General features: G+C 31.0%; 1 protein-coding gene across 4 annotated transcripts in view; it reads right to left on the bottom strand.

Annotated features, from left to right (window-relative positions):
* The window catches only part of LOC412917 (probable serine/threonine-protein kinase dyrk2), a 222,230-nt gene that overhangs the window by 64,809 nt on the left and 131,021 nt on the right, over nt 1-26,400 (bottom strand). For 3 of the 4 annotated variants that reach the window (XM_026441541.1, XM_026441543.1, XM_026441542.1), the window contains exon 3: nt 22,315-22,365. The exons of the other annotated variant lie outside the window; for it this stretch is intronic. In XM_026441541.1, the coding sequence (XP_026297326.1) occupies nt 22,315-22,365 (51 nt within the window). The remainder of the gene's footprint in view (nt 1-22,314; nt 22,366-26,400) is intronic. 4 annotated transcript variants of the gene reach the window in all.

The following is a 26,400-nucleotide window of genomic DNA, read 5'->3' as shown; positions in this document are numbered from 1 at the left end:
TTGTTTTTTTCCTTGTTATGTCTGGTGTTCTCATTACTCTTTGTCATTTGTAATTATTTTAATTGTAAAAATTATTGTCGAATTGTTTGTAGATTGTAATTCGAAGGATGGGACAGAGAATGGTAAGCAAGAAAAGTGAAATTTAATTTTTATTATATTTTATCAGACAAATTTCTTCAATGGAATTAAATCGGTATTAAATTATAATTATTATTTGTATATAATTTAATTAATTTAATAAATTCCCAATAAAGCATTATTTATTTCAATCTTTTAGAAATTACGTATAAATAATTATTAATTTTTCATATTTTCATAGCATGTCCAATATTTCAATCGATTACAAATATATACAATTTTAATAATAATAATAATATTTGCAGAAAGAAGATAAATAAAATTATGGAAATGTTATGTAATTAAAATAATCATTTATGTCACATAAAGTAGAAGAAAGAAATTTATATTAATTGGCTATTACTAATGTATGCAATAGATATACATTATATCTAGCTGCTTCGAATCGTACCAAATGAATTTCAACTAAAGAAATTTTACGCTTAAAAAGAACGCTTAATATTAATTTCTACATTTGTATGCGTACATTAACATAAATATCTAAATAGTCTTTTAATTTCTAACCAATTATTTAATGTTTGTATTAAATATTATAATTATAAACAAGAACTCGAAAAACCTGTATCGACTGGTCGAACAACTCGTCGAATTATTTAGCTAATACTTACATTACAATCAAGATTAATGGCTAAGATATTATTTAAAACGAATTATAATTCTTCAATTTTATGAAAACTATATAAATTAAAACTCCAACAATTTAATATAATAATAATAATAATTAATAAGAATGTTATGAATATTTGAATAATGAAAATTATAATTATAAAATGTTTTTTATATATATGTATCCAAACGAAAAATATTTATGTATTAATACGTGTGAAAAATAAATAAATTTCTTCTATTTAAAAGAAATTAAATGCAAAACTTTTCGTCCAAATTATTTGTTACATATATTACTTTAACTCATCTACTCTTCAAATCCTTGTTCACATATTTTTATTTTTCTTATTCTGAAAATCACTTCATTCAAGAATTCATTATTTTATTCCATTATGAAATATATGTTAATCACATCATCAAATTTTATTTGTTATAAACTTATAAGGAATATTATATCACCGTTTCTTTAATATGAACACACGACATTAGAATGCTAATATATTTAAGAATAAAAAATTGTTCTCTTTTTGCAAATAGACATCCGAGAATAATAATCGTCCTAATTTTATCCTCCAATATATTCTTACACGCTCTTCGAATCGATATTTTCATAGATGCAACTTTCACATTGACACACAATACAGAAGAACACGCAACAAGTATGCACACACACACGTGCCCTTATACTCTACCTGTATTTGCAATTATTGAACAACTCGAGGAGATAACGACTCGCGTAATCGTTCAATTTTCCCTCGATTACGCAATTATTACCCCCTCCTTCATAATCTATCATTAATCCATCATTTGTTCCCTCGCCGATCGAAAAGTCATCAAAAGCTAAAAGACAACGCAGAAATCGAAATTTCCAACTTTTGCAATTAATTCCTCCGTGAATAGAAAAACGTGGTACAAACAACGAGCAAAGCGAAATAGGAATAAAATCGTTGGAAAAAATTGGGAGCTGCGCACAGCCCACTTTCTTATCGGCTATAAATATTTATCAACTATTTTCTATCCGTTTTTACGAGCCTACATTTTCACACTGACACAAATTTTTTCCCGAAACGTCACGGTTTCACCATTGACAATAACGCCGATTAAAAATTGTTGGCGCCAGTAATATCGTCACACTTTGTACAAACAATTGAAAACGCGGGTCAATACGAGCATATCGTAATGAATGCAAATTTTGAATGCATTGATAAGAATGAGAGAGATGAAGAGAGAAAAAAAATTTGCAATTTTAACTTGCGAACAAGACGTAAATATTTCTCAAATACTTGTCTTTATTTCACGAGATGTGAATTTAATTAAATGTTGATCCATTATTGTACAATTATTGAAATTTATTCGATAATTTGTTCGAATTTGTGAGAACAATATACGGTTAACTTTTGATCGATTTGATAATTTTTTTCGATCACACTTCGAAACACATCATCTTTGTTTATTCGATGAAAATTCCATATTTGCTCACTATCGTGATACGTTGATTTGTTGTAACGAGTTAACGAATATTTGCATTTTTTCCTACAAATATTTACTCTGCGCGTTAAGTCTCTCGATAATCTTTCTCCACGTTTGTTGAAATTTACACGTAAACGGATAATAATTCGTACGATATATTTTTTATTGCGCCGAGTTATTGACACCAGATAAAACGATGTTTGTGCTCTTCGCCGATACATTCGATGAATTATAAACGCAGAGATCGTTCTCTGCGTTTTCTTTTTTTTTTTTATCGAATATTCTTACATCGACAGTTTATTGCGCGAAACACAAGAACAAAGTTTAAACACATTGAGATTCCCGTTAACAATCGTTATCAACGGATGCAGCTCGTCAGGAATTACTGTTCCAGTGATTGATTTATTCTTCAACGCGCGCATACGACGAAAAACATAAACATTTGGCTTTCGAATTAAATAGATTTATATTGTTAATAACGATAATTTTTATCGATAAGAGTCGAGGAAAAACCTATGTTAAAAATCGAATTTTTTAAGATAATCATTTCAATAATGATTATATTGTGTCGAGATTTTTATGGTAATAAAGTAACTAATAAGACTTATCATCTCGTCGATAAATTTTTCCAACAGAATGTATATCTTATATAAAAAAAATATCGAAAATTCTGAAACGATTTTAACACAATGGAATAATAACACATCGCATCGAAATAAAAATAATTTCCTAAAAAACTAACTAATTAAATTTTCAAATTTTCGATCAAGAGTCCTGACATTAAATCAACAAATCGATACTTTTATATATATATAAATACAAAAAAGTAGAAAAGTATTATCTCTGGACCTCTAATTTCTCCCTCAGAGGTCGGTTTTTATGTTAGAAGACTTTGGGCAACGTAAGTGGACAACAACAAGGGGATCCTATTATGCCGCCGCGTGGGTGTTTCAATGTGTGCACGAGATTCGAGCACGTCTTTGTTGGCGAGAGAACCGTGTTGAGGGAGAGGGAAAAAAGAAAAAAAAAAAACGAAAAAAAAGAAAAAAAAAAGAAGAAGAAGGAAACGACGGAGGAAGAGAGCACAGAGAGGTGCGCTCCTTGCCTGGCCAGACAGCTGTCTGACCTGATTCTACGAAAGGGTTTCCAATCATGATGACAAGGTGGGCGAGTGTTTCAAAGAACGAGTCACTGGCCAGATGCATTACTGCGAGAAACGCGACTGTGTTCCGTTTCAAAAAGGAAAAGAAGAAGAGGAGGAAGAAGAAGGAAAAAAAAAAAACTAGAGTCGAGTTGGGGTGAAAAACCTGGGGACCTCGCCTCCATGTGGTGTTTTTTCGATATTCCTGCGTTTCCAGTTTTTCTTAACGATTCACACGTGTATTTCTTCGTGATGTATTAAATATATTTCACGAATTTGTCCTTTTTTTTAAAAAAATACTAGAGAGCATTATTATTAAAGAGAGAGTTTAAAAAAAGGGATATTTCTCTTAATGCGAATATATCAAGTTCTCTGAAAGTTTTCTTCTTCTTCTTTTTTCTTTAAAAAAAACACGTCCACTACGTCAATTTTATTTGGACGAAACAGCGCAAACACACATTTTCGTTTCCAGCAAGGTAAACGAAAGTTATCTTACAATACGATCTCTTTTTGCATTGCTATTTCGAGGAAGAGAGACGATATGCTTTGACACTTTCGATAGATACCTCTTCTCGGAATAAGCAAGGGCCCGTAATAATAGATGGTTAATTGGCGATAATATTCGCAAATTGAACGAACGTAGGATCAAGAGAAAGGTCATTTTCTTCAGGCATCGTATCATCGATCGAACATTTCTCGAATTAATCGAGGACGACGAGGATCGATCTCGCAAACAGAATATTTCTGTATGTGTTCGCAAAGTGAAACAGATAGTCATGATTTCACCTGCCACGCAATTTTACACGTGACCAACTGCTATTAATGACTCACTCACATGTAGGAAATCCGTATGAGTACCTGTAACAGAGATTCTGCAACTTCTACTGACTAATTCAAATTGACTAATTCAAAGAAGAATTTTTATAATTCTGTTCGTAAAAGAATACGTATTTTTTTTTAAATAAAAATGAGTATAATTTTTGTAATAAAATCAAGAAGCTTGAATTGGACAAAATTTTCATTCGCGAAACGATTAATATTTTATTTTATTAAATGAAATATTAAGGAAAATATTCCTTTTTCTTAATAATATTAAAGAAATCAACTACTACTTATAGACATCAAATTTTTTGAAAATTAAAGCTATAAAATTAAAGCCATCTCCAAAGCTATAAACACCTCGAAATATATATTCATCCCAAAAGGAATAAACACTTCGTAGATTCGCTTAATGGAAAATATTCTACGTTTATATGCAACAGAACATAGACGTAAATATAAAAGCATCTCCTACAATTCGGAAACGGATGTAACAACGTGAATTGATTTAAAATCACAATCGACATTGCTTTCCCATCAGCTTAATAAAAAAAAAAAAAGCACAACGAGATAACACGCACACGTGTGTGTAGAACGCACACATTGTTGAAAAATGGAACGCAGTTAATCGCGAAACGAGGGTGATTCATCCGCGTGATTTCTCGCGCGATGAAAAAGAAAGGAAAGCTCTTTTAAGGCCAATGTAACGCGATGCAATGTCCCCCTGGAAAGAAGGAAAGAAGAAAAGAAAGAAAGAAAGGGAACCTTTCTCCGCTCTGGAACCGTAAAACACACTTCCGCGGTTTTTAAAAACAACCCGACTTTCCGCAATTAAGATAAAACCGAAAACATTCGGGGAAAACGATTTTCTTTATCGGATGACGGGAAACCGGATGAAACGTTGTAGAGACAGATAAAACGCCGATTTTCGGGAAAGGGAACAATGAACAATAAGAATTTTGGATAAAGGAAGGATAAAGAGATTGCGTGATCGTTTTATTATAGGCGATTTTCAAGAGCGCAAATTTTGTCGACAGTGGTTCTCAATCTTCTCGTAGGTCGAAAATAAAATTTTGATCGAAATAAGTTTTTATTTCGATCTATGTTATGTCGGTTATTATTATTATTATTATTTGAATAATGATTTGAAAGATATTAGAAATTATTTTAATTATTTTATTCGATTTATTTCTATTTCGAATAAAAAGTGCCCTTTTCTTATCCAAACAATTATGTTTTATTGCTGATTTAGAAGAGTGTTATTAACAGTGGTTCTCAATCTTCTCGTAGGCACTGTTGAAATTAAAATTTTGATCGAAATAAATTTTTATTTCAATCTATACTATGTCGATTTATTCTTATTATTATTCTTATTATTATGTCGAGGCGTTATTAACAGTGGTTCTCAATCTTCTCGTAGGTCGAAATTAAAATTTTATTTCGATCTATGCTACTTCAGTTATTATTATTATTGTTCGAACAATTGATTAGAAGGAAAAATTATTTTAATTATTTTATTCAATTTATTCTTATTTCGAATAAAAAGTGCCCTTTTCTTATCCAATTACGTTTTATTACTGATTTAGAAGAGTGTTATTAATAGTGGTTCTCAATCTTCTCGTAGGCACCGTCGAAATTAAAATTTTATTTCGATCTATGTTACTTCAGTTATTATTATTATTGTTCGAACAATGATTGATTCGAAAGATAAATTACTTCAATTATTTTACTCGATTTGTTTTTCTTCTTTATTCTTATTCCGAATAAAAAATACCCTTTTCTTATCCAACTAATTATTATCGTAGAAATAGAAAACGAATTCTCAATATTCTCAAATAATATTTGCTTATCGAAATATTTCCTATTTTTAACACTTTTATCCAAGATTAATTCAAGTTCTCCTCGCTGTTGGCTGCTTGCACTCGCACTATCGAATGTGTGTTTAATTAATTAAAATAATTAAAACGAGGGTATCGATGTAGAAGATAGTCGTGCATCAATGATTCCAAACGCAATAAGTGCAAGTGACCGGCCAGCTTTTATCGTGGTCAGCTGTGCGATCGTGCCATTTCTAAACGCATTCTGCAGCCGATGCATACCAGGTGAATGGCAATAATGCATCATCAAGTACGAGGCGCGCACGCGAAAGTAATGCGTAAAACGTAAATAAATCATGGGAGAAAGCGATGCATGCATGCTCCTTTCTTGTTTTCGAACGAGATCCGACATCTGTTTTATCTCTTCTTCTTCTTCGATTCTTGTTTTTCTCTCCTTTTTCGAAAAAAAAAAATAATCATCGCGGAAAAATAATCGTTATTTTACGAAGGATTCGTAGAAAAAAAAAAAAGAAAAATCCTCGATTATTATTTCTTTCCTTTGAAAATGGTGAAAATCATACATCATATCGAAATTATAGTTATAGGATATATAGATCGATAAGATGACTATTTTCACCGAATCACACGCGAAGCGGAACGATCAGCATAAAAATTATATAATACACGCGCACAGAAGGTGAAATCTTGAAAAAGGTGTTGCATTAAATAACAATTACTTTCTCCTACGGTCTAACGTTAATTTTATTATTTGGAAATAAAAGTGGAAATTATATAGTGCAACGATGAGAGAGAGAGAGAGAGAGAGAGAATTGGATTGGAAAAAGTCAGAAAATTATTTCACGTGAAAGTTTTATTTTTGCAAAGTTGTTTCGAAATAATGAAATTTATCTTTATTATTATATATATTAATATAAGATTTTAATAATCGATGCTTTATTCCTTTCTGAATCACCTTTTATTACACTAAAATAATAATAATAAATATAAAATCCGAACAATTTGAAAAAAAAAGTATATCTTTGATCGTAAAAATATTTTTAGCTATCACTTTTATATAAATAGTAATAGAAAATATTCATTTTAACTATTTTCCATCTATTCAAAACACGATCTAACTTTTATCACGCGTCATATATTTATCACGTATCATAAGATGCTATTTATATATACATTATTTCGAAATTTTCGAATCGTGTCAAGTACACCTTATTTATAACCACTGTGTATAAAACGAAGAAATGATAATTATAACCAATAAAAAGACTAGCAATATTTTTTTTCTTCTTTCAAATTTCCCGCCACGACTTCCTCTTTCCACGTCACGTGGAGCAAACAAGATTTCGTGAGATATTATTGTTTCTTGTTCAAAATTAGATAAAAAAATTGAAAAAGAGAAAATTACTTTTCAGCTACGAAAATTACTGTCCAGAAAAGGATGTACAGGAAATTTTTCCCCAGGTAAGAGGAAAGATGGTTGGCACCCAAGATGCTTGGCGCGCCTCGTTTCGCTTCCGCGAATTCGCGTAAAATGATAATGGCAGAAATTTCATCGTTACTGCTCGTTCGTGAATTCGAATTCACGGCAGAGAGAAAACGAGAATTTCGTGTTTTCATCCATAACTTTAACGAGAGCACATCCAATAACGAACACTTATTTCCGCTTAATTTGCGGAATAAATTTAGAGAAATTACTTTAAAATCGTGAGAATTATCATCCGCTTTCTATTGTTATTCCCATAATCTCGTTGCGTTACGAATTATTGCGAAATTTTTATAAATATGATATATTGTTGTGGATAATTAATTAACTAATTGTTGAAGATTATAATTTAAGTATCTGTTATTAAATAACAATTTCGGAGAAAAGGAAGTGTTTTCCTTCGGCTTAAGAAACTTCAGTTCGAAAAGATTAACGAAATGACAGCGTTTCCATTAGGAAATTTCGAAAGATTTGAAACAACAAAAGATTTGAACGTGCTTTATCATTCGTGAAAGCTGATAATATAATCTATTTCATTTCGTTTCACTTTAGACAGGATAATATTTAATTAGTGAATAATTTTGTTTGTTTATTTTCTTTTAGAAAGAAATTACAATTATATAACGTCGAATTCTTATAATCTCGAAACAAAGAAGATAATGAAATAGAAAATTTATCTCAATTCAAACATTAATCGAAGATAACAATTGATTAAATATAGTTTAAATTAATTAATAATTTTACGAAATATTCCTCCTTATTATCGTGCAAAATCATCATTAAACGGATGGAAAGAGGTGACACTGATCATCGACGTGTTCACAACAGACAGGGCATCAGGGTTGGGAAATATGGAGCGTATTCTGGGAAACTGTGAACCATTTTACCATTTAAAAAGCGTAACAGAGTTGAACATATTACCCCGTGACCAAAGGTAGAACGAATCGTTGGTATATTTTCCCAAGTATAATAGCCCGTTAAACTATAATTTGCAGACAAGAAATATAAAAATACGTGCTTCTGCACGTCATTTCCCTTCGATCGTTCAACCATCAGCCTTCGTCCAGTTGTGGATAATTTATTAATTATAAATTAAACGAATACACAATAGCGAGATAACGCAATATCGGGGAGGGAATAACATCATCCAGGAAAAAGGAATGGAAGAAGGGGGAAAGGAGGAATAATATCTCTATGATGATTATTTCGTTTCCTACGGAATGGAGTAGATTTAATTCAATGTCAAGCAGCGAAAAAAATTAATAATTTCCTTAACTTAGTTATTTCTATAATTTAATCAAATTCCATTCCCCTTTCTACTTAATTTTAATTTTAACATTATACTAATAAATTAAATCATAAAAATAATAAAAGAAATATCGTTATTATTCTTTATATAAATTCCTCTTTCTCTTTTTTATTCAAAACATCACATCAGATCCTTTAATCTCTCCTCGAAATTAAATCTCTTCTCATTTTCAAGATTCTTTTCTTAACTTTTCTTAAATTTTCAAATATCGATTTTCCCTGAAGATCTCCATCCTCCGCGCTTTTGCTTTATTTTCAAACGAGATAAATCCCAGGAACGGAACGGAACGAGAGCAGATCTTCTCTGCAGATCTCTTTTTTTAAAGCCGCGCGACTGCGTGGCCATTTTCGGTGGCTGTGTTCTTTCTCTCTCTCTCTCTCGAGGAAGAAGGGAGGGGAAGAAGTTTAGAAATAGAAGTGGCCGTGCCGATACGCGCAAAGAAATTGTGTTCCAAGCGTAAAAACACCGGGTGTAAAGGAGCAGAAACGAGGCGTGCAAATGAAAGGCCCTCGAGCGAAATGGAGCAAAGCAGGAGGAGGAACTCTCATCGGCCATGCTTCGTCATGGTGTCGTGGCAAACTGGCTGGCTAACAATGAGACACGGAAAAACGCGTATATTTTTTTTTTTAACACGCGTTTCAACGGCGACTCGACACGAGAAACTCACGCGTTCGACGGATATCTTTCTTTCTCTTCTCTTTTTTTTTTCAACAAAGATGTTTAATTATGGAGCATGCTAGGAGTCTTTATTAATAAAAAGATGATTAATTAATTAATCAATTAAATGCAGAATAAAATTATATATTTTTGATTTATTTTTATATAATTGTTTAAAATATTAATAAGAATTGGATATATTAAATACAAATTGAATTATTCTATTATTCGACAGAGGCTCGTTACTCGAAGAAATAAAAACATGTTCGATCCTGGTACATGAAATTAAAACAATTCTATCAAGATTCCTTTATCTCAACAACAATTACGAAATCCATCTCTTAAAATGCTCGATGAAAATTAATGACGATATTACGCAAAGCCACAAACAACAAACACAACAATATATATATATATATATTGAACCAGAATTTCACAACTTTCTAAGATCAACGTAGACATACATTCCGACTTATTAGCGGTGCATTAAATCCGACGTTTCACAACAGTTCCTTTTCTCGAGGAGCGAACACTGTTGCTCCATTTTCCTCCTATCACGAGGGGTTAATATACCCTCGGAATTCGCATTATCCCGTTTCGTAAAACGAAACGGATATTGCAAATTTTCTAAAAAAATAAAAATAAGAAAGAAGAGAGGAATATCGCTCGATACTTACGTTACGTTACGTCCCAGTTTACGAGGAACCAGTTCCATTGTGTTAACACGGTCGATAGCACCGAGGAGAAATTAGATTCCATGAAGTTACACTACTATAAAGTTTCATAAATAAACGGGTCGGCTGCGAAACACAAAGGATGTTGCAAACCGTATCGCCTCCCACAATATCTGTGTAATAATCGGGGGATAATCGTCGCGTCCTCCGCCACGAGTCAAGAAATTCTCTGGGGATTGGCCGGAGGAGAATAATGTAACTCCTTTCATTTTCCAATTCACATTATCCAGCGTTGCGAGGACGGAATCGAACGATTTAGAATCGATTTAGAATTAGGTTAGGTTAGGTTTGTAAGAAAAAGTTAACAGCTATATTAGCTGGTGGAGAGAATTAAAATATCATTTATTTTTCATTCTTATTGAGAAAAAGGAAGAGTTTCTTGATTAATTTTTTTTTATAGCTTGTTTATTAATAATAATATTTTGATTTTGATCTTTCAAGGATCTTTAATATTCATTAAAAATTGAGTAAGTAAAGTTTCCTTCCAGCATGTTGCACAATAATAATCCATTGCACTCAATTCGTTAAATTAAATTATCCTTATCAAATATATACATATTCATGTACCGTGCATTTTCGCTTTCACTTTTCAAATAAGTTCACTCACTTTTACGCAATTTGTCATTATATATCTCTTTATTAAAATATGCTAATCTCCATGTTCAAACACTATAAATTTCCTTTAATCATCATTATACATATTCCTTACGTTTCCTCCAATCTATAAAACGTTAACTTTAATTATTCCAATAGATATTTTATCCTACTACTAAATCGTCAGAATTTCTAAATAAATTATCTAATTTAAGAAATTATTAAGAATTCTAAGTAAATTATCTAATTTAAGAAGTAATCTAATAATCTACGACACACAATCTTTTCGTAGATCCACGTACGTGACGTCTACAAAAGAAAAAAGAAAAAAGTATTTCCAGTTGTAATCCTCGGCGCGACAGATAAGCGTGGGACGTAGACAGAGATAAGAGTTGGAAGGTGGTAGCCGGTTCGAACGTCATCGAAATCTGTCGAGGAAACGAACGAGATCACGTGTGCCGATTAGCGAGAAATGACCGGCTCGTTCCTCGCGATTAAACTCCTGGCAATTGTGCATTAGCCTGGAGCGGAAGTGAGTCACGTTTAATGCGTTTCGACCATTAACGGCCAAACTCGAGCAGGTAAACGGGCTGCTAAATTGTTGGCGAAAGAATTACACTGTTTGGTTCAGTTTACCCTCTTTAGGAACAGACCCTTTTCACAATCCCTTAATAACAACAATCTTTTGACATTTTTCTTACAATAATCAATTTTATCCCTTATACAATCTTTGACATTTTTCTTACAATAATCAATTATATCCCTTATACAACAATCTTTGACATTTTTCTTACAATAATCAATTATATCCCTTATACAACAATCTTTGACATTTTTCTTACAATAATCAATTATAAAGAATCATAAAGAATGTGAATAGTGGATGGATCCATTGTTTGGAAATTGAAAGATTCTCATTAAGACTTTCGTGTTAATACTTTAACCATTGAAAATACGCATAATCTTCTGTGAAATTAAATTAAATCGTAATTTTATCATTATCCACTCTAAATGCTACAACAATACAACAGAAAAACGAAAGCAAAGCATTTCTTATCGCCTTCTTATCATTCTTATCCAATCCGTCACGTTTCAACTCCTGCGTACACGCGCAATAATACTTTCGCATTAGCGCGATAATCCTCCTCTTGTTGACAAAGCTTGATCTTTTCGTCCATCTTTCGTTGTTATTGTTGCAGATGACTCGCCTCGACGTCTTACTCGGTTATGAATGAAAATACTCGTTGTCATGGCGACCAGGTGAGAGGAGCGCGCTTGCTTTAAGAAGTTCCGCGTTTGTGAATGAACCGATCCGTGTGCACGATACACACACACACACACATACACACGTGTATACAAACGATGTACGCACGAGTCGAGCGTGGCACGTGTTGAGCGACGTTTGCCACGTGAACGCGAATTGCTTCTTTCATTAAAGGGGGATTGAACGTCGTGCAACGACCGTAGGGGGCGGTCAAAGTTCACGCGATCGTATTCTCTCTCTCTCTTTCTCTTTCACGTGGATCAATCGCGGAGCTGTTTTCTTCGATGAAAGGGTTACGGTTAACACGCGATCGTATTCGCGTGAGAACGAATACACCGGCCAGATTTATTGGCCACTTTGGATGAAGTATGATGTTTCATTTATCATTTTTCTTTTTTTTCTTTTTCATTCCGTGGGAGGATCTCCTCGGAGGATGGATTTATTTTATAGAATTTTTAATGGAATTGAAATTTTTTTTAAATATAATAATCTGTTATAGCTTGGATATATTTTATTATTGTTGATATTCTATTAAATTAAATTTAAGTTGGGTATCTTTTCTAAAAAATTAAATTATTTAATGAATATAATTTTTACGGATCTATGAATATTTCTATTTGAAAGAAATTTTAGAAAATTCCGATATTATTTATTTCATTGAAATCCCGATATCTCTATAAAATTTTCACGAAGAAAAAATATTTGATCCCTCGGCTACAAATATTTGCCCTTGGAGGGGTTAATAAATCCGCATCGATCCTCTCTCTCTGAAAATGGTGTAAAAAGACGAACTGGGACGTCTAAAAGATCCCCGAGGTATTAAATAATGGCATTAGGGAGAAGATATGAAACCGGGGATGGTTTGTAGAAGTTTGTCCCCGTTTCGAAGTAATTTTTCGAAGACCTTAGAAAGGTCGTAGAATGGAAGGATTTCGTGGTGGGAATTTCAAGTTTTCGGGACGAAAAAAGCCTTTCATCGTTTGTGGGGGGAAATTTGTTGTCATATTGAAATTTTTGAAATATATTTATTCGTGAATCGTAATAACGACAGATTGGAAAACTATAAATGCGTCAATATATATTATTCGAATCAGCGATGATTCAAACTGCATTGAAAAAGTTTTAATTCATCGACGTGATTAGATTATTCTACGGATAGTTTTCCCGAATGTTTTATTAAACAGATAGAGAGAACCGAGATAAATTATCAATTTGACTCTTAATAATCATACACGCATGATAATACAATAATGATCGCAACTGTTAATCATTGCTCGATCGACTAACTTGTACTTGGTTTAAAATATACACGTATATTCATTCGTCGAATGAAAAATAAAATATTTGTAAAAACTTGTAATTTCTAATTCCGTTGCAAGAATTATCAATCCATAGTGATTAAGGTGGACGATTAAACGTTTATTGAAAACTTTCAAAATTTTATCGATTAAACGAATCACTTCTTCAAATATTCGTTCAAATTCTCTCTAAGAAAAAATCTCTTTTATCCCAATCAAAATTTCCTCAACGATATATCAAAAATATATTGATGAACAGATCGATTGTCAATTGAAGATACGACTTCAAGCTAAGAAACCTCTTTCGAATCTCTTTTATCCTAACCAAAATTTCTTCAACGATATATCAAAAATATAGCAGCCTTTGAAGCTAAGAAAGCTAAGAAAGCTCTTTTCAATCTCTTCTATTTCAACCAAAGATCATACAAAATTTCCTCAACGATATACCAAAAATATAGCAGCATTTCAATCACAGTGAACATTCGATAAATAGATCGATTGCCAGCTGAAGAGCTAAGAAAGCTAAGAAAGCTCTTTCGAATCTCTTCTATTCCAACCAAAGATCATACAAAATTTCCTCAATGATATATCAAAATATAGCATTTGAATCACAGAGAACATTCGATGAACAGATCGATTGCCAGCTGAAGATACGAGTTTAAGAAACGAAATCTTCTCTTTCGAATTTTTTTATCCTAACCAAAATTTCTTCAACGATATATCAAAAATATAGCAGCATTTGAATCACAGAGAACATTCGATAAACAGATCAATTGCCAGCTGAAGACACGAGCTAAGAAAGCTAAGAAGACTCTTTCGAATCTCTTTTATCCCAACCAAAATTTCTTCAACGATATACGAAAAATACATCAGCGTTTGAATTACATTCGATAAACAGATCGATTGCTAACTAAAGATACGACTCCAAGCTAAGAAAGCTCTTTTGAATTTCTTTTATTCCAACCAAAGATCATACAAAATTTCCTCAAATATATATCAAAAATATAACAGCGTTTGAATCACAGTGAACATTCGATAAACAGATCGATTGGCAGTTGAAGATACGAGCTAAGAAAGCTAAGAAAGTTCTTTCGAATCCTATCTTTGCGAATCCTTGCATTCTTGCGTGAATACTCACACGTTTAGCGCCCACTCGAGAGAAGCTTGGGCCTTAGATTGGGACCACCAAAGAAGAGAAGATCGCTTTTATCGGGGCTGAAGATAAGCGAAACGATAGGATCTGTTTTTCCACCAGATATCTTTCCATTCGCGACGCAAAATGCCAACTACTTCCTGCTGCGATTCTTTTCTCTAATGTCGTCAATTCAGCGTGCTTCCCTCTTTGTTCCAACGAACAAGTATTACATTTCAATAACAAATAAAATTTAAATCGAAATCTAAAGAATAAGAATTGGATTTTTAAAATAAATTTTGTAAACAATTGCTTGAATAATTCCAAGTATTAATTCCATTTATTAATGAAAAGTAACAAGAATTTTTAGAGAAGAATATTAATAAATCGTCGGGATCGATATATTATCACTAGCGTCGACAAATTAAGATCGGTTATCGAAGAGAGAGAAGCTTTTGGAAGAGAGATTGGCAAGAAGTTTGAAATTAGAAGAAGGAACGAAACTTTGAGTCAAGGATAGAGAGATCAAACAGTTTGCGCGGAGGCAAGACGAAACGCTCGTAGATCATAGTCCTCGCAGGTTAACGTCTAATCCAGCAAAATTCTCATTTACGAGTGATTAATATTGCATCCACGCACGCCGCCCACGCATGCTAGATTTGCGAATCTTCTCGGCCCACGCTTGGCATTGTATCATATAATATACAACGAATTCAAAGACCCACAGTCCACAGATTCTCGTCGTGAATCATCAATACCTTTAACCGCCTTCTATTCGTTTCTTAACCCTGGTGTCCGAGGCTCACTCTCCTTTTCCAGTTAAACCTTCTTTCTATTTCAACTCCTGTGAACGTATTCATTTAACGAAATTACTTTTATTTTATTCTCTTGATCGCCAACTAACTCGAAATTGAATAATTTAATAAATAATAAATTGTTGTTTGAGAGAATTTTAGCTTCTATATTCTTCTTCTTCTCGATGTTTTAATTTGTAAAAGAATTTCGATATCGAGATTGATCGAGAAATCTTGGAAAGAGTATGTGATAATTTCAATCTGATGAAGGGAATCGATGATCGACGATCGATCTGAATAATTTTCTAACCAGGAGAGAATTTTCATCCAAGGGAGCCATTTTTGTTCTTCATCTTCAGCTTGAACTTACAAATTCCATTAATGGCAAGGCATCGAAAACCCGGCGGGACACGCGTCCAATCAACGCGAATTCCCAGTTAACCAGTGAATTTATATGGACGAGTAGAGGTGTAATTTACTATTTAACGATTTGCTGCAATTCACCGAACCGACTTTCGTTGAATATTAAAGCATTTAATCGCGACGAATGTTAAATAAAATTAATGTTTGGATAGCGAATTCTTTTCCATATATTTTAAGAAGCTTTTTAGTTTATTAATTGTTGCAAATCGATTAAAAATTATCATTTCGTTGATTCTATGAATTTGTATGAAATGTTTATGAAATTTTGTATGAAATTTTAAGAAGCTTTTTAATTTATTAATTGTTGCAAATTGATTAAAATTTATCATTTCGTTGATTCTATGAATTTCTTGTGTAGGAAATGTTTAATGCAAAAGTAAAATTCTGGCTGAGGAAATTTTGGAAAGATTCCTTTAAAATATAATTCAAATATAAAACTATTATCGAGATAAATTTTACATTTAATTACTTACATTTTACTATTTTAATAATTTTAATTTTAATAAAAAGAAAGACGTTTCGTCTTTTGATTTTATAAATCAATCATCGTGTAATTCGAAATTATTTATTTCGAAAAAAATATCATTGCAACGAAAGTCAGGCGACGAAAGTTCGCCAAGAACAAACGATGGAAAGGGAATGTAAAAACGTGGAAAATGATCTTTCCCATCGCGAACTGTGACTTTGTGTTTTTCGAACACAGCACAGATATTCATCTGCGTGGCGCACAGGTTTTGAAAACACTTCATTCTTTTACACCTGGTCGCATTGTTAAAGCCGTGCTAATAATTTCTGATCTAGGCCACCGATGACGTTGCCAAAGGTCGCTGGGAAATACTAAAATTCACGTGCTATCCTGGTTTGATAATTCAAGATCAACTGAATTGTTTAACGTTGTACAAATTAAATTATTCTTTAAATCATTCATTCCATATGAAATATAATAATATTCGTGGAATATTTGGACCCATTTTAAGAATTAAAAGAAACACAAAAATTGCTGTATTTCAAATATATTCAATAATTGAATAATAATTTCAATATTAATTTCAAACATGCTTTATCATAATTTACATAACCACAGATGCAGATGTAAAAGAATAAAGTATCGCAAGTATTCGAGAAAAGAAGAGAAAATTTTAATTCGTGCAACGAAAATGTAAATCTAAGAGAGAGATGAGATAAAACGATACATTGTTCAGATAGAAAAGGATCAATCGAGTTAGATTCTATCCATTCGATTGCCACGAGTTCCTCCTCCGATTATAAACGGCCCTCGTTAAACGTCCTCGCCAAATTAGGCGTCCACGTTGTTCCCTAATTAATTCGCGGGTGTGCAACGACCCATTTTCTACGGAACGGGTTCCGTTTTCCGTCCAGCAGGGGGGTGGCGGTTTCGAGAGCCTCTCTTCGAGAACAATCACGACACGGTGGAGAAAGTTACAGGACAGGACGGTGTTAATTAATAGGTTGACGCCGAGGAATAATTGACGTCGAATCAAGCCAAGGCACACCTCCTTTTCGCACGATCGATTGCCATTCTTATCGCTACGGATGGGATCGAGTTCTATAGATGTATCGTGCAATTTTAACAAATTTATTCGAACATCATTCAAAGGAAAGGAATTTGGCGTGATTAGTAAAAGTAATTTTATTTTCTAAATCTGATGCTCTGAATAATTTTATTTCGTTATTCAAATTGCAATTGTAACATTTGAGTTACGAATCTTGCAAATTTGGATACTGAAAAGAATCGAATCTTTGTGGTGCTCGAATTAAAAAATATACAATAGATCTCGTGTTCTTATAATTTATTTATTGAACTATTTAAAAATTCAATGAAATATTTTACTTTAAAAACTTTTACTTTTCCTTTTCTTTTTATTGATAATATTTTTCGAAGAACTTTTTTTTATTTCTGAGGATACGATCTTTATATGAAGAAAGAATTTGTAGGATTAAATTATAATTATAATTTCGAAAGCAAGATCGGAGAATTATTTTGATAAAACATTATTTTTATTCTCCTCAAAATATGTGTAAAAGCGTTCGAATAAAATCGTACGAGTTTGATCGATCCAAAGTTTGATCCGACTCGCGAGAAGCTCGAACCCATCACTGGCCCCATTCCTCGTTTCACGATTGCTGATATATAAACGAGGAACTAGAGATTTTAAATTGTACATATCGAATACCGAACTGAAAGCGGTTTTCGTTTGTCGAATATATAATTGAAGGATTTGTCGTTCCATTACGTTTGAGGAAATCGAATAAACGCGTATACAATACGGACGATTAAAAATTTAATTCAAGTTTCACCTAGGCGGATTTATTAAGCGTTTTAAATCGACATTGGCTTGATATCGGTTCGATACGGAGGAATTGGGAGTAGAAAGCAGAGTGAATTTAACCTAGGTGATTTAGATATGTGTTTTTGATCGCGGTGAAACAGACGAAATGTAATTCTGCGTTGCGGAAAAGTTTCTTTTGAAGAATGTTTCGTACGAGAGAGAGAGAGAGAGAGAGCTGTAATTACGGTAGAGAGTTCCATATTTACACATCTATCTTCGATCCAATTTTATTGTATCAACAAAAATTAAATTTATCAATTTTCACATAACGACGAAGACATTCAGAATTTGATTAAACGAATTTAATAAGCTAACTATCAAATTTACATTATCACGTTAAATAAAATAAAAAGCACGAACAATTCTAATGAATGATTGAACTTTGCTTTCGAGTTTTGAATAATTGAAAGATAATTTTAAAAAAGTGGATAGAATAAAAATAGAAGACTGATCTCCACGATATTATTATGCTCGAGATGGAAACAAATTAAAAAAAAAAAAAAAAAAAAAACAAAGGTGTTTAAAGAATTAATTAATATCATAATACGATTATTTTCCAAATTGTTCTCCTTTTCATTTGTCAACCGTTTGTCGAAGAAACGCAAGCCATTCTCCCCTACTTTCTTTGTTGCACGATTGAAATCGTAAATGTTTTCGCGCGCCACTATTTGATAGGTGTGAGAATAAACTGTGGAATGCGACTGGCTGCCAGAGATACCGTCAGCACACAGGTTCCTTAATCAGACACGCTTATTATCGGTTTATTTTAAAAAACAATCGATGAAAAACTGCATGGCATCCCGTTGCCGTTCAAATCTATCTACGTCAGCTTGTTTACAAACGCGTATCGATCGCGAAGAAAACCGTGATTTCGATTGGTAAATCAAATCTCGTTTTACCAATAACCGCCACCTTCGTGCCATTCTTCCATCGCATCCTGTTTTACATTTCTTCCCTCGCCGAGTTACACCAAACGAACATTAGAATGTCTGCGCGTGTTTGTTGAATTTTTAAAAATTATCACGCGTCCATCTCTCCTCTTCTCCCCTTTCCCGAGGAGAGCAAACAAAGTGTTGAACGAGGAAGAGAGGAGAAGGATTAATTCTGATGAGATTAAATTTGATTAGATTCTTTAATCGATAAAAAAAAAAAATTAATTTTATAGGAAAGGTTGCGTGAAAATCTTGCGTGCAGTTTTAATTTATGTAAGAATACGTGTCGTGTGTTAAATATGAATCTTTGATCACTTTATTCGCTAATTTTACAACATCTCGTGATGGTGTAATTATTCGATTATGATCGTTTATTAGATATTTTCAGGAATAAATAATTGTAGAAAGAGGTTATTATTTAATTAATTATCAAATAAGTAAAACGTTAATTGTGTTAATTAAATATCTTGAGAAAAATATATTATTTTTTTTAATTATTATATCTTCGGGGAATAAATTTCTTCATATTTCGAGAGAAAGAATATTCCAATTATTTATTCGAATTTTTTATCTCTTAAAAATATAGAAATTTAATTACTTCTTTTATCCAAGTTTTAAAAATATCAATCTATTGTATGTCTGGTGACTGAAAGGAGGAAGACGAAAGATTTATATCCTCGACACAACACACAACGATTCAAGCAAGGAAAATTGAATGAAATTTTAATCAAACTTGGGGCATAGTCCTTCTCTCGATAACTCTCGAAACCTCTTCAGGTCAAATGGGTTAAACGTCTGGAGCACGTAGAAGATTTTCCATTAGATGGATCGCTTAGTTGGTCACGGGCCAAAGAAAAAGAACAGTAGAGATTTTTGGCCTAGCCTCGGGTCGACTACCTGACTTTATCTTTCGCATATTTTCAAAACTATCGGCAAGAAAAAGGGAGATAAGAGGGTGGTAGGATTTATCGTAAGTTTGGAAACAGGAAGTGCTCAGAAAGAGACCCGGGAGAAACATTAAGAAGTTTCAAGTCCCAATTATTTTCCCTTTTATCGAGCTCCATTATTATCGATATCTATGATTTACGAACTATTCGTTGATCGTGGAGAAAAACGTGATGAAAATTTCGAAGAGGTACGAAACACCATTTTTCTTATATGCTATATCAAGCGGAATTATAAAGTGGTAAAACTTAAACCGATAAAATAAGAGGAAACATTTATAACAGCCAAGTTATGTTGTGTAAATCGAGAAATAATTATGATATTTTATGTAAATTATAATTTATTAAGAGAATTTTTAATAAAAACATTTATAAAAGTTTCCAACTTATCGAGTATCGATTCAACTACTTACAATATTTTCAAATATTTCCAATCGTTCATAAAAGATTCGAATCTCTCTCTATCCTCCATATTCTCCAATATATTTATACAAAATTCGAATCCAATCGAACAAATTTTCTTGTTCGCGAGATACTCAAACCCATCACTACGCGTAATAAAAAAAAAAAGATCGAGAAATATCGTCTTATATATATGAGATACATAAAAAAAAATAATATATCTCACTTCCTTAGCCTCCAAAAAAAAAGAAAGAAAGAAATTAACAAAGAAGTTTCGACAAAAAAAAAACATCGATCAAAGCTCGCCTTTCGCAGAAGAGATGGTTCATCGAGAGGAAGAAAGAATTCGAGGAATCGGATTCATTTAGGCACGTATTTATCGGGGATCCGGTTACTTGCTATAATCCCACTGTACTCACAATCCCACGGGCGAAATTGTCCGTGAACTTTTCTGACCCAGTTGTTTATATAATTGATTCGTCTTCGTTAGCGCGGCACTCTCGTTCCGGCGTAGCGATGCAACGAAATTACGTGACCGCCATAAACACGAGCCATAACCCCCCGACGACGGGATTACGACGCGCCGATTTTAAAATTCACCTACGTTATTCAGAGTTCAATCGGGCAACAACGCCTCTTCGCGTGTATTGCGTTCGAGGTGGTGGTGGGGGGATGATCGAGAAAACGATCCACGTACGAAACGTATATATTTCTAAGAAGAAAAAAAAAAACTCTTTCCACTTTTCGGTTTATTGACAAAAGTTTTTCGATACTCTCTTCTTTGTTTCATTCCCTTTCTTTTATCTCTTTTTTATTGGTAAGTTGTTTGTGGTTTAGGTGGTAAATGGATAGAGAAAGGAAATTAATGGATTGAAAGGGGATAGATTCTCTTTCTTAATTAAAAATATTAAAAGATAATCGAAAGAACAAAATTAGGATGAGAATGGAATAGTATTAAGAGAGAAAGTTTGATAAAAATTCGGTATATTTTATAAATTTTTATGATGTAAATGGGAACAACAAAATGGGAAGGAATCGTTAAATGTTAAAATATTTAATCAAATTATAATTCAAATTATTATTTCCTATTATTATTATATCACCCAATACAATATCCAATAAAAGGAAATGCATAATTTAAATTATTCACCGCTTTCTAATTGAAACGTTATCTCTTTTAATTTCTGTGGAACGTTGCTTCCGAATATTGCAAGGATATATTATAAAAAAAAAAAAGAGAACCAATTAATCGAGTATTTCCATTTATATTCAATTTCGTCTTGCAAATACGAACACGACGTTTCGATAAATGTTTCCCCGTATCGATGAATGGATACGTGTCGAATGAACACAAAGATACAAATTATTAAAAGGTCCTTCCTGTCCCATGTAACGTAACATGCATGATAATCAAACAGGCTTGTATCGATATTTCCTTGCGTAGGTAGTACATGTACGTACATTGTATATTTATGTGTACACATGTCAGAAGAAAGATAACGTAACTGTGTAAAATAAAAATCTTTGGAAATATCTTGTTTTGTTTTGTGAAAATCATGAAAGGAGTGCGGTAAAAGAAAGTAATTAATAGTTGTTTATGCATATCTCCTTATACGGGGAGTTCAAAAGTGTAAAAACGTATAAAATCTACAAAATCTCTATTACATAATTATTAGAATTTTTTAATGGAAATTTTCTAGATCTATATGCTCAATATTGTAATGAAAATTTCAAATCAATATATAATAAAATTATTTTTCTTCTTATCCGATTTTTTAAACATATTATTTATTATATATATTTAATTAAAAATCGATCAATCGAATTCTTCAAAAAAAAAAAAAAAAATATGGAAAAGTTTGATTGATTAATTGTTTGATAATTACTTAGACTTTAAAAAAATGGCGGATTCCCTTTCTCTAAATTTTCTATTCGAAAGCATTTGCTATCTATTAATGTCACTATAGTTTCAACTTAATTTAACTCACCCTCCCCGTCTCTTGGTAGAGAGATGCACGTTCTTTGGAGCGCCTACTCACCTGAAACAAAAAAAATAAAATTTATTAATTGATTGGCCTATCGTGAATCTAATAAATACGTAACATCATTATTAACTGCTTGTAAATATATATCTTATTTTTATTATATTAAAGACATTTGCGAGCCAAAACATTAGCAAATTATGATGTGAAAATGAATAATACTATAGTGACAAAGAGTGACAACTTTAGAACAAGAAAAAAGCAAATAGCTACGTATATACGTAATGAAAAAAGCGCAAAGTAAAAAAGAAGAAAATAAAATTTATTATTAGGCAATATTTTTAAATCCAAAAAATATATAAGAATTTTAATGAAATTTCAAAGAAATTTCAAAGAAAAAAAAATTTACGAAGTAAATATTTAAGTTGTTCAACTTCTTATTTAACCCATTAGCAATTACAATTAAAATTTCTCATATTTATTGAAATATTTTTTTAACATATTTAAATTTATTGAATATAATATTATTATATACTATTTAATATGTTCAATACATTAATTACAAAATAAATAACCTCAATTTATTTTACATACGCCATAATATAATTTCGTGATATCGTTAAAAACCACTACTAAAAAGAACATGTCTAATTAAATAGCAAAATTCTAATAAAATAACTTCACTATGCAATACACCGTCGACTTACTGAAGACGAGAGAACTGTTCAATTATAACGAATATTTTTTCGACGTTATAACAATCACTTAAACACCATTCTAAGACAACGTTCACGCGAGAATAAAGAAAACAAAGAATTGTTCGTTCTGTTTCACAAATCATGACAGTCGTGCTTGATATTTGTTTTGATGGCCATGAAACTTGTCTATTTTATTGGCTACGTTCCAGTCGAATAATTTTCATAAAGAAGGCCACAGGGCAACGACTGATAAATTAAACATTGACGTGTCACTGTATTTCATATTGTGCTTACTTGATAAAGTTCATTCAGTCTTTGTCATTTTCCGCCATTTTTTGAGCTTCTGTCATCGAAGAATAATGGACGTCTCGATAAAACTCCGTCACGAAACAAATTGAGAATACGATTAGAATCGACTGACTGATTGGCGCATATTTTCAACAAGCATATATACAACACTTTGATACACGTTTAAAAATATTTGATACATACCGTGATAACAAGGAAAGTTTATTTTAATTATGAAGTTAGCATATAAACTATTCTTACCTTATTCGATTATCGACTAATTAACTTGGAAAGAAAAGAACGAACTACAAAGCGAAAACAAGGTTAGAATGATAATCGATAGTTGCAAGATTTTATTCGTCTGAACATGGCGTCAAATAAGCATTAAGTATATAGTTATAATAGAAGGGAAATAGAATAGAATTATTATGGAATTTTTAGTAATATTTAATTAGTAATATTGTTAGTAATATTTGATATTTAAATTTATTATAATATATTATAATAAGATAAAATGCAATTAATACATATATGATCGTTTTTGGCAATAAAGTTTGTTTAAAATTTATTTAAAACTATTAAAGAATATAAATATTTTTTCTAGTAGATTTATGTTCGTTATGTTTTTCATTTATCTATATTTTATTTAATTATTATTATATTTTTAAAAAATTAAAAATACGTTATATAAACGTAATTAGAAATATAAAATTTATTTTTCAAAAGATTGTGCTTTTAAAATCCCTTACTTCAAAAAATGATAATTATATTTATTATTTTTCAAGAATTTTTATCTATTATAATTATTTAAAAAATCTATAAACGAAATTGAAATCAAATGAATCAAACATATATTCTTTATCAAAGTATAGCTGCATTTACATAGAAACCTGTGAATATAATGAATATAAAAAAAATAAATCTTATTTAAAAATTTTATTCTTGTTACTATTTATGAATAAACAATTAAAAATCGGATAAAAATGTAGGAAATATTTCGATTGTTGCAAATTATGTAAAAAATTTATTAAAGAATATTGAAAGTCGATTAAAACGCCATCATAGTTCGTCATAATCGCCATATTTGTCTTTTGTATCATTTATTCTCCATTTTTGTATATCATCGTTTTATGTTTTATAAAAATTAATAAAAATTTTATTCTTAATATATTGTTGTAATCGATATAATTGGTTAAAAAGACGAAAAATATAACAATTTTGTTCAAGTGAAAATTAAATAAACGTGACGATTATATGGGCGGTTAAACTGGAAAATTTGCATTTCGTTTGATTGGTGAAAAGTGTTACGTGATTGCTAAATTTGGCAAACTGGATAATTAATAATAGTTATATTATTAGTTTTTTACATTGTTGGATAATATTGAAGATAGTTTTGATAATAGTGATATCATATTTGAAAAGATGAAGAATGAAAACTTCAGGAAAAAAAAATTCAAGTAAGTTATTGCATATTAATAAACATATTGCATGTGCTTTGTAATTAATAAATAAGAAAATTTTAATGATAAAATATGAGAAATAGTATTAGAAAACATAGAAAAAAAAGGTATAATTAATAAATTTATATAACTAAATAATACAATATTTAATCGTTTATAACCTATTAATCGTATAACATAAATATACGATTATAAATTTATATGTATTAGCTAATATTCATTAATGGAATAATTCCATATTTTTACTAAAAAAATAGTATTAGAAAGAAATATTAACTATTGTAATTATTAAATATTATATCGTTATATAGTTTATAATTTGCTAAAATATTGATGTAGATATCTAATCTAATCTAAATTAACGTATTACTATATTTTATTTTATATGATTTTTTTTTTATTTAAATTTTCTATAAACATTATTTTCTTAATTATTTATTTAAAAAAACAAATAACTTCGAAAGCAGTAAAACAATAATCTATTTCATAAATTATGTAAATAACTAGTAGCAATTAGCAACAATCGTTGATTACTCGTTAACATTTTCTAACAACTTCTACCACGCATCTGCACGCTTTTACGAGGAATAATTTCCCAATCCTGATAAACATTGAACACACGAATTTTTCCGGTTTCATATCACAATATTTATATTATATCCTCGCGTCATGTCATGCCTCAGTCAATTCAGAGAATTGTTCAATTATCATTTATAATATAGAAAAAGAAAAGTTTAATGGTAACATACGATAATGCCGATGAACGCGTGTTCTCTCACGGCTAACCTCTCCGACATAATGCCATTCTTTCATGGGGATATCGGAAAGGTCGTCGCGTATTGCGAATGCTCCATTATCAGCCGCCATTTCTTATACGGCTAATTATCGATAATGTCAGCCTGTCACTCTTTCCTAATAAAATTCATTCTACTTCATTTTTTTATTGCATTTTTTCATTCTTTTACGTTCTGCTAGTATTTTTATCAATAAAACATGATAATTAGCATAATTTTTCAAATTAAAATGATTTGATTTTTTTGAAAAACGATAAGAAATAAAAACTATATTTAAATTCTTTTTTCCCGAGATTTATGTTTTAATTATTTCTCTATTTTAATTAAATAAGCAATTGTTTTGCTAAATAAATATATAATTTTATATAAATTAATATTAAATTGAACTATAATTAACACGTGCTTAAGAATAATATTTTAAACGGAACAGATTAAATTATATTAAAAGTTCGTATTCAAAAAATATGATTCATCATATTAATTTAATCAGATTTTTATCAATTCTTTTATAAATCTATTCTAAATACTATCCGTTGCATAAAATGCAATTATGAACAAGCTCTTTTGTAATTTATTAGCCATGCCATTTATTCTACAACATGCAATATGAATGAATTATGTGTACATATTTAATGGATTAGAAAAGTATTCGCAGCTCCTCGATTAAATATTTTTCGAAACAAAAAACCTGAAGTTTGATTTAAAACAAATTAACTCAATTGAGAATTTTAAATTAGATTATAAATAACAAAATGTTTTCTATTATAATAAAACAAAAACGAACATATTTCAACATAAGAGGAAATAATAATTTTTAAGAGGCACGAATACTTGAAAATCGCACGAGGCATC

This window comes from Apis mellifera, linkage group LG6 (assembly GCF_003254395.2).
Source record: "Apis mellifera strain DH4 linkage group LG6, Amel_HAv3.1, whole genome shotgun sequence".
Taxonomy (NCBI): Eukaryota; Metazoa; Arthropoda; class Insecta; order Hymenoptera; family Apidae; genus Apis; species Apis mellifera.
Note: the sequence above shows the minus strand (reverse complement) of the source record. Positions and strands in the feature narration are given on the sequence as shown.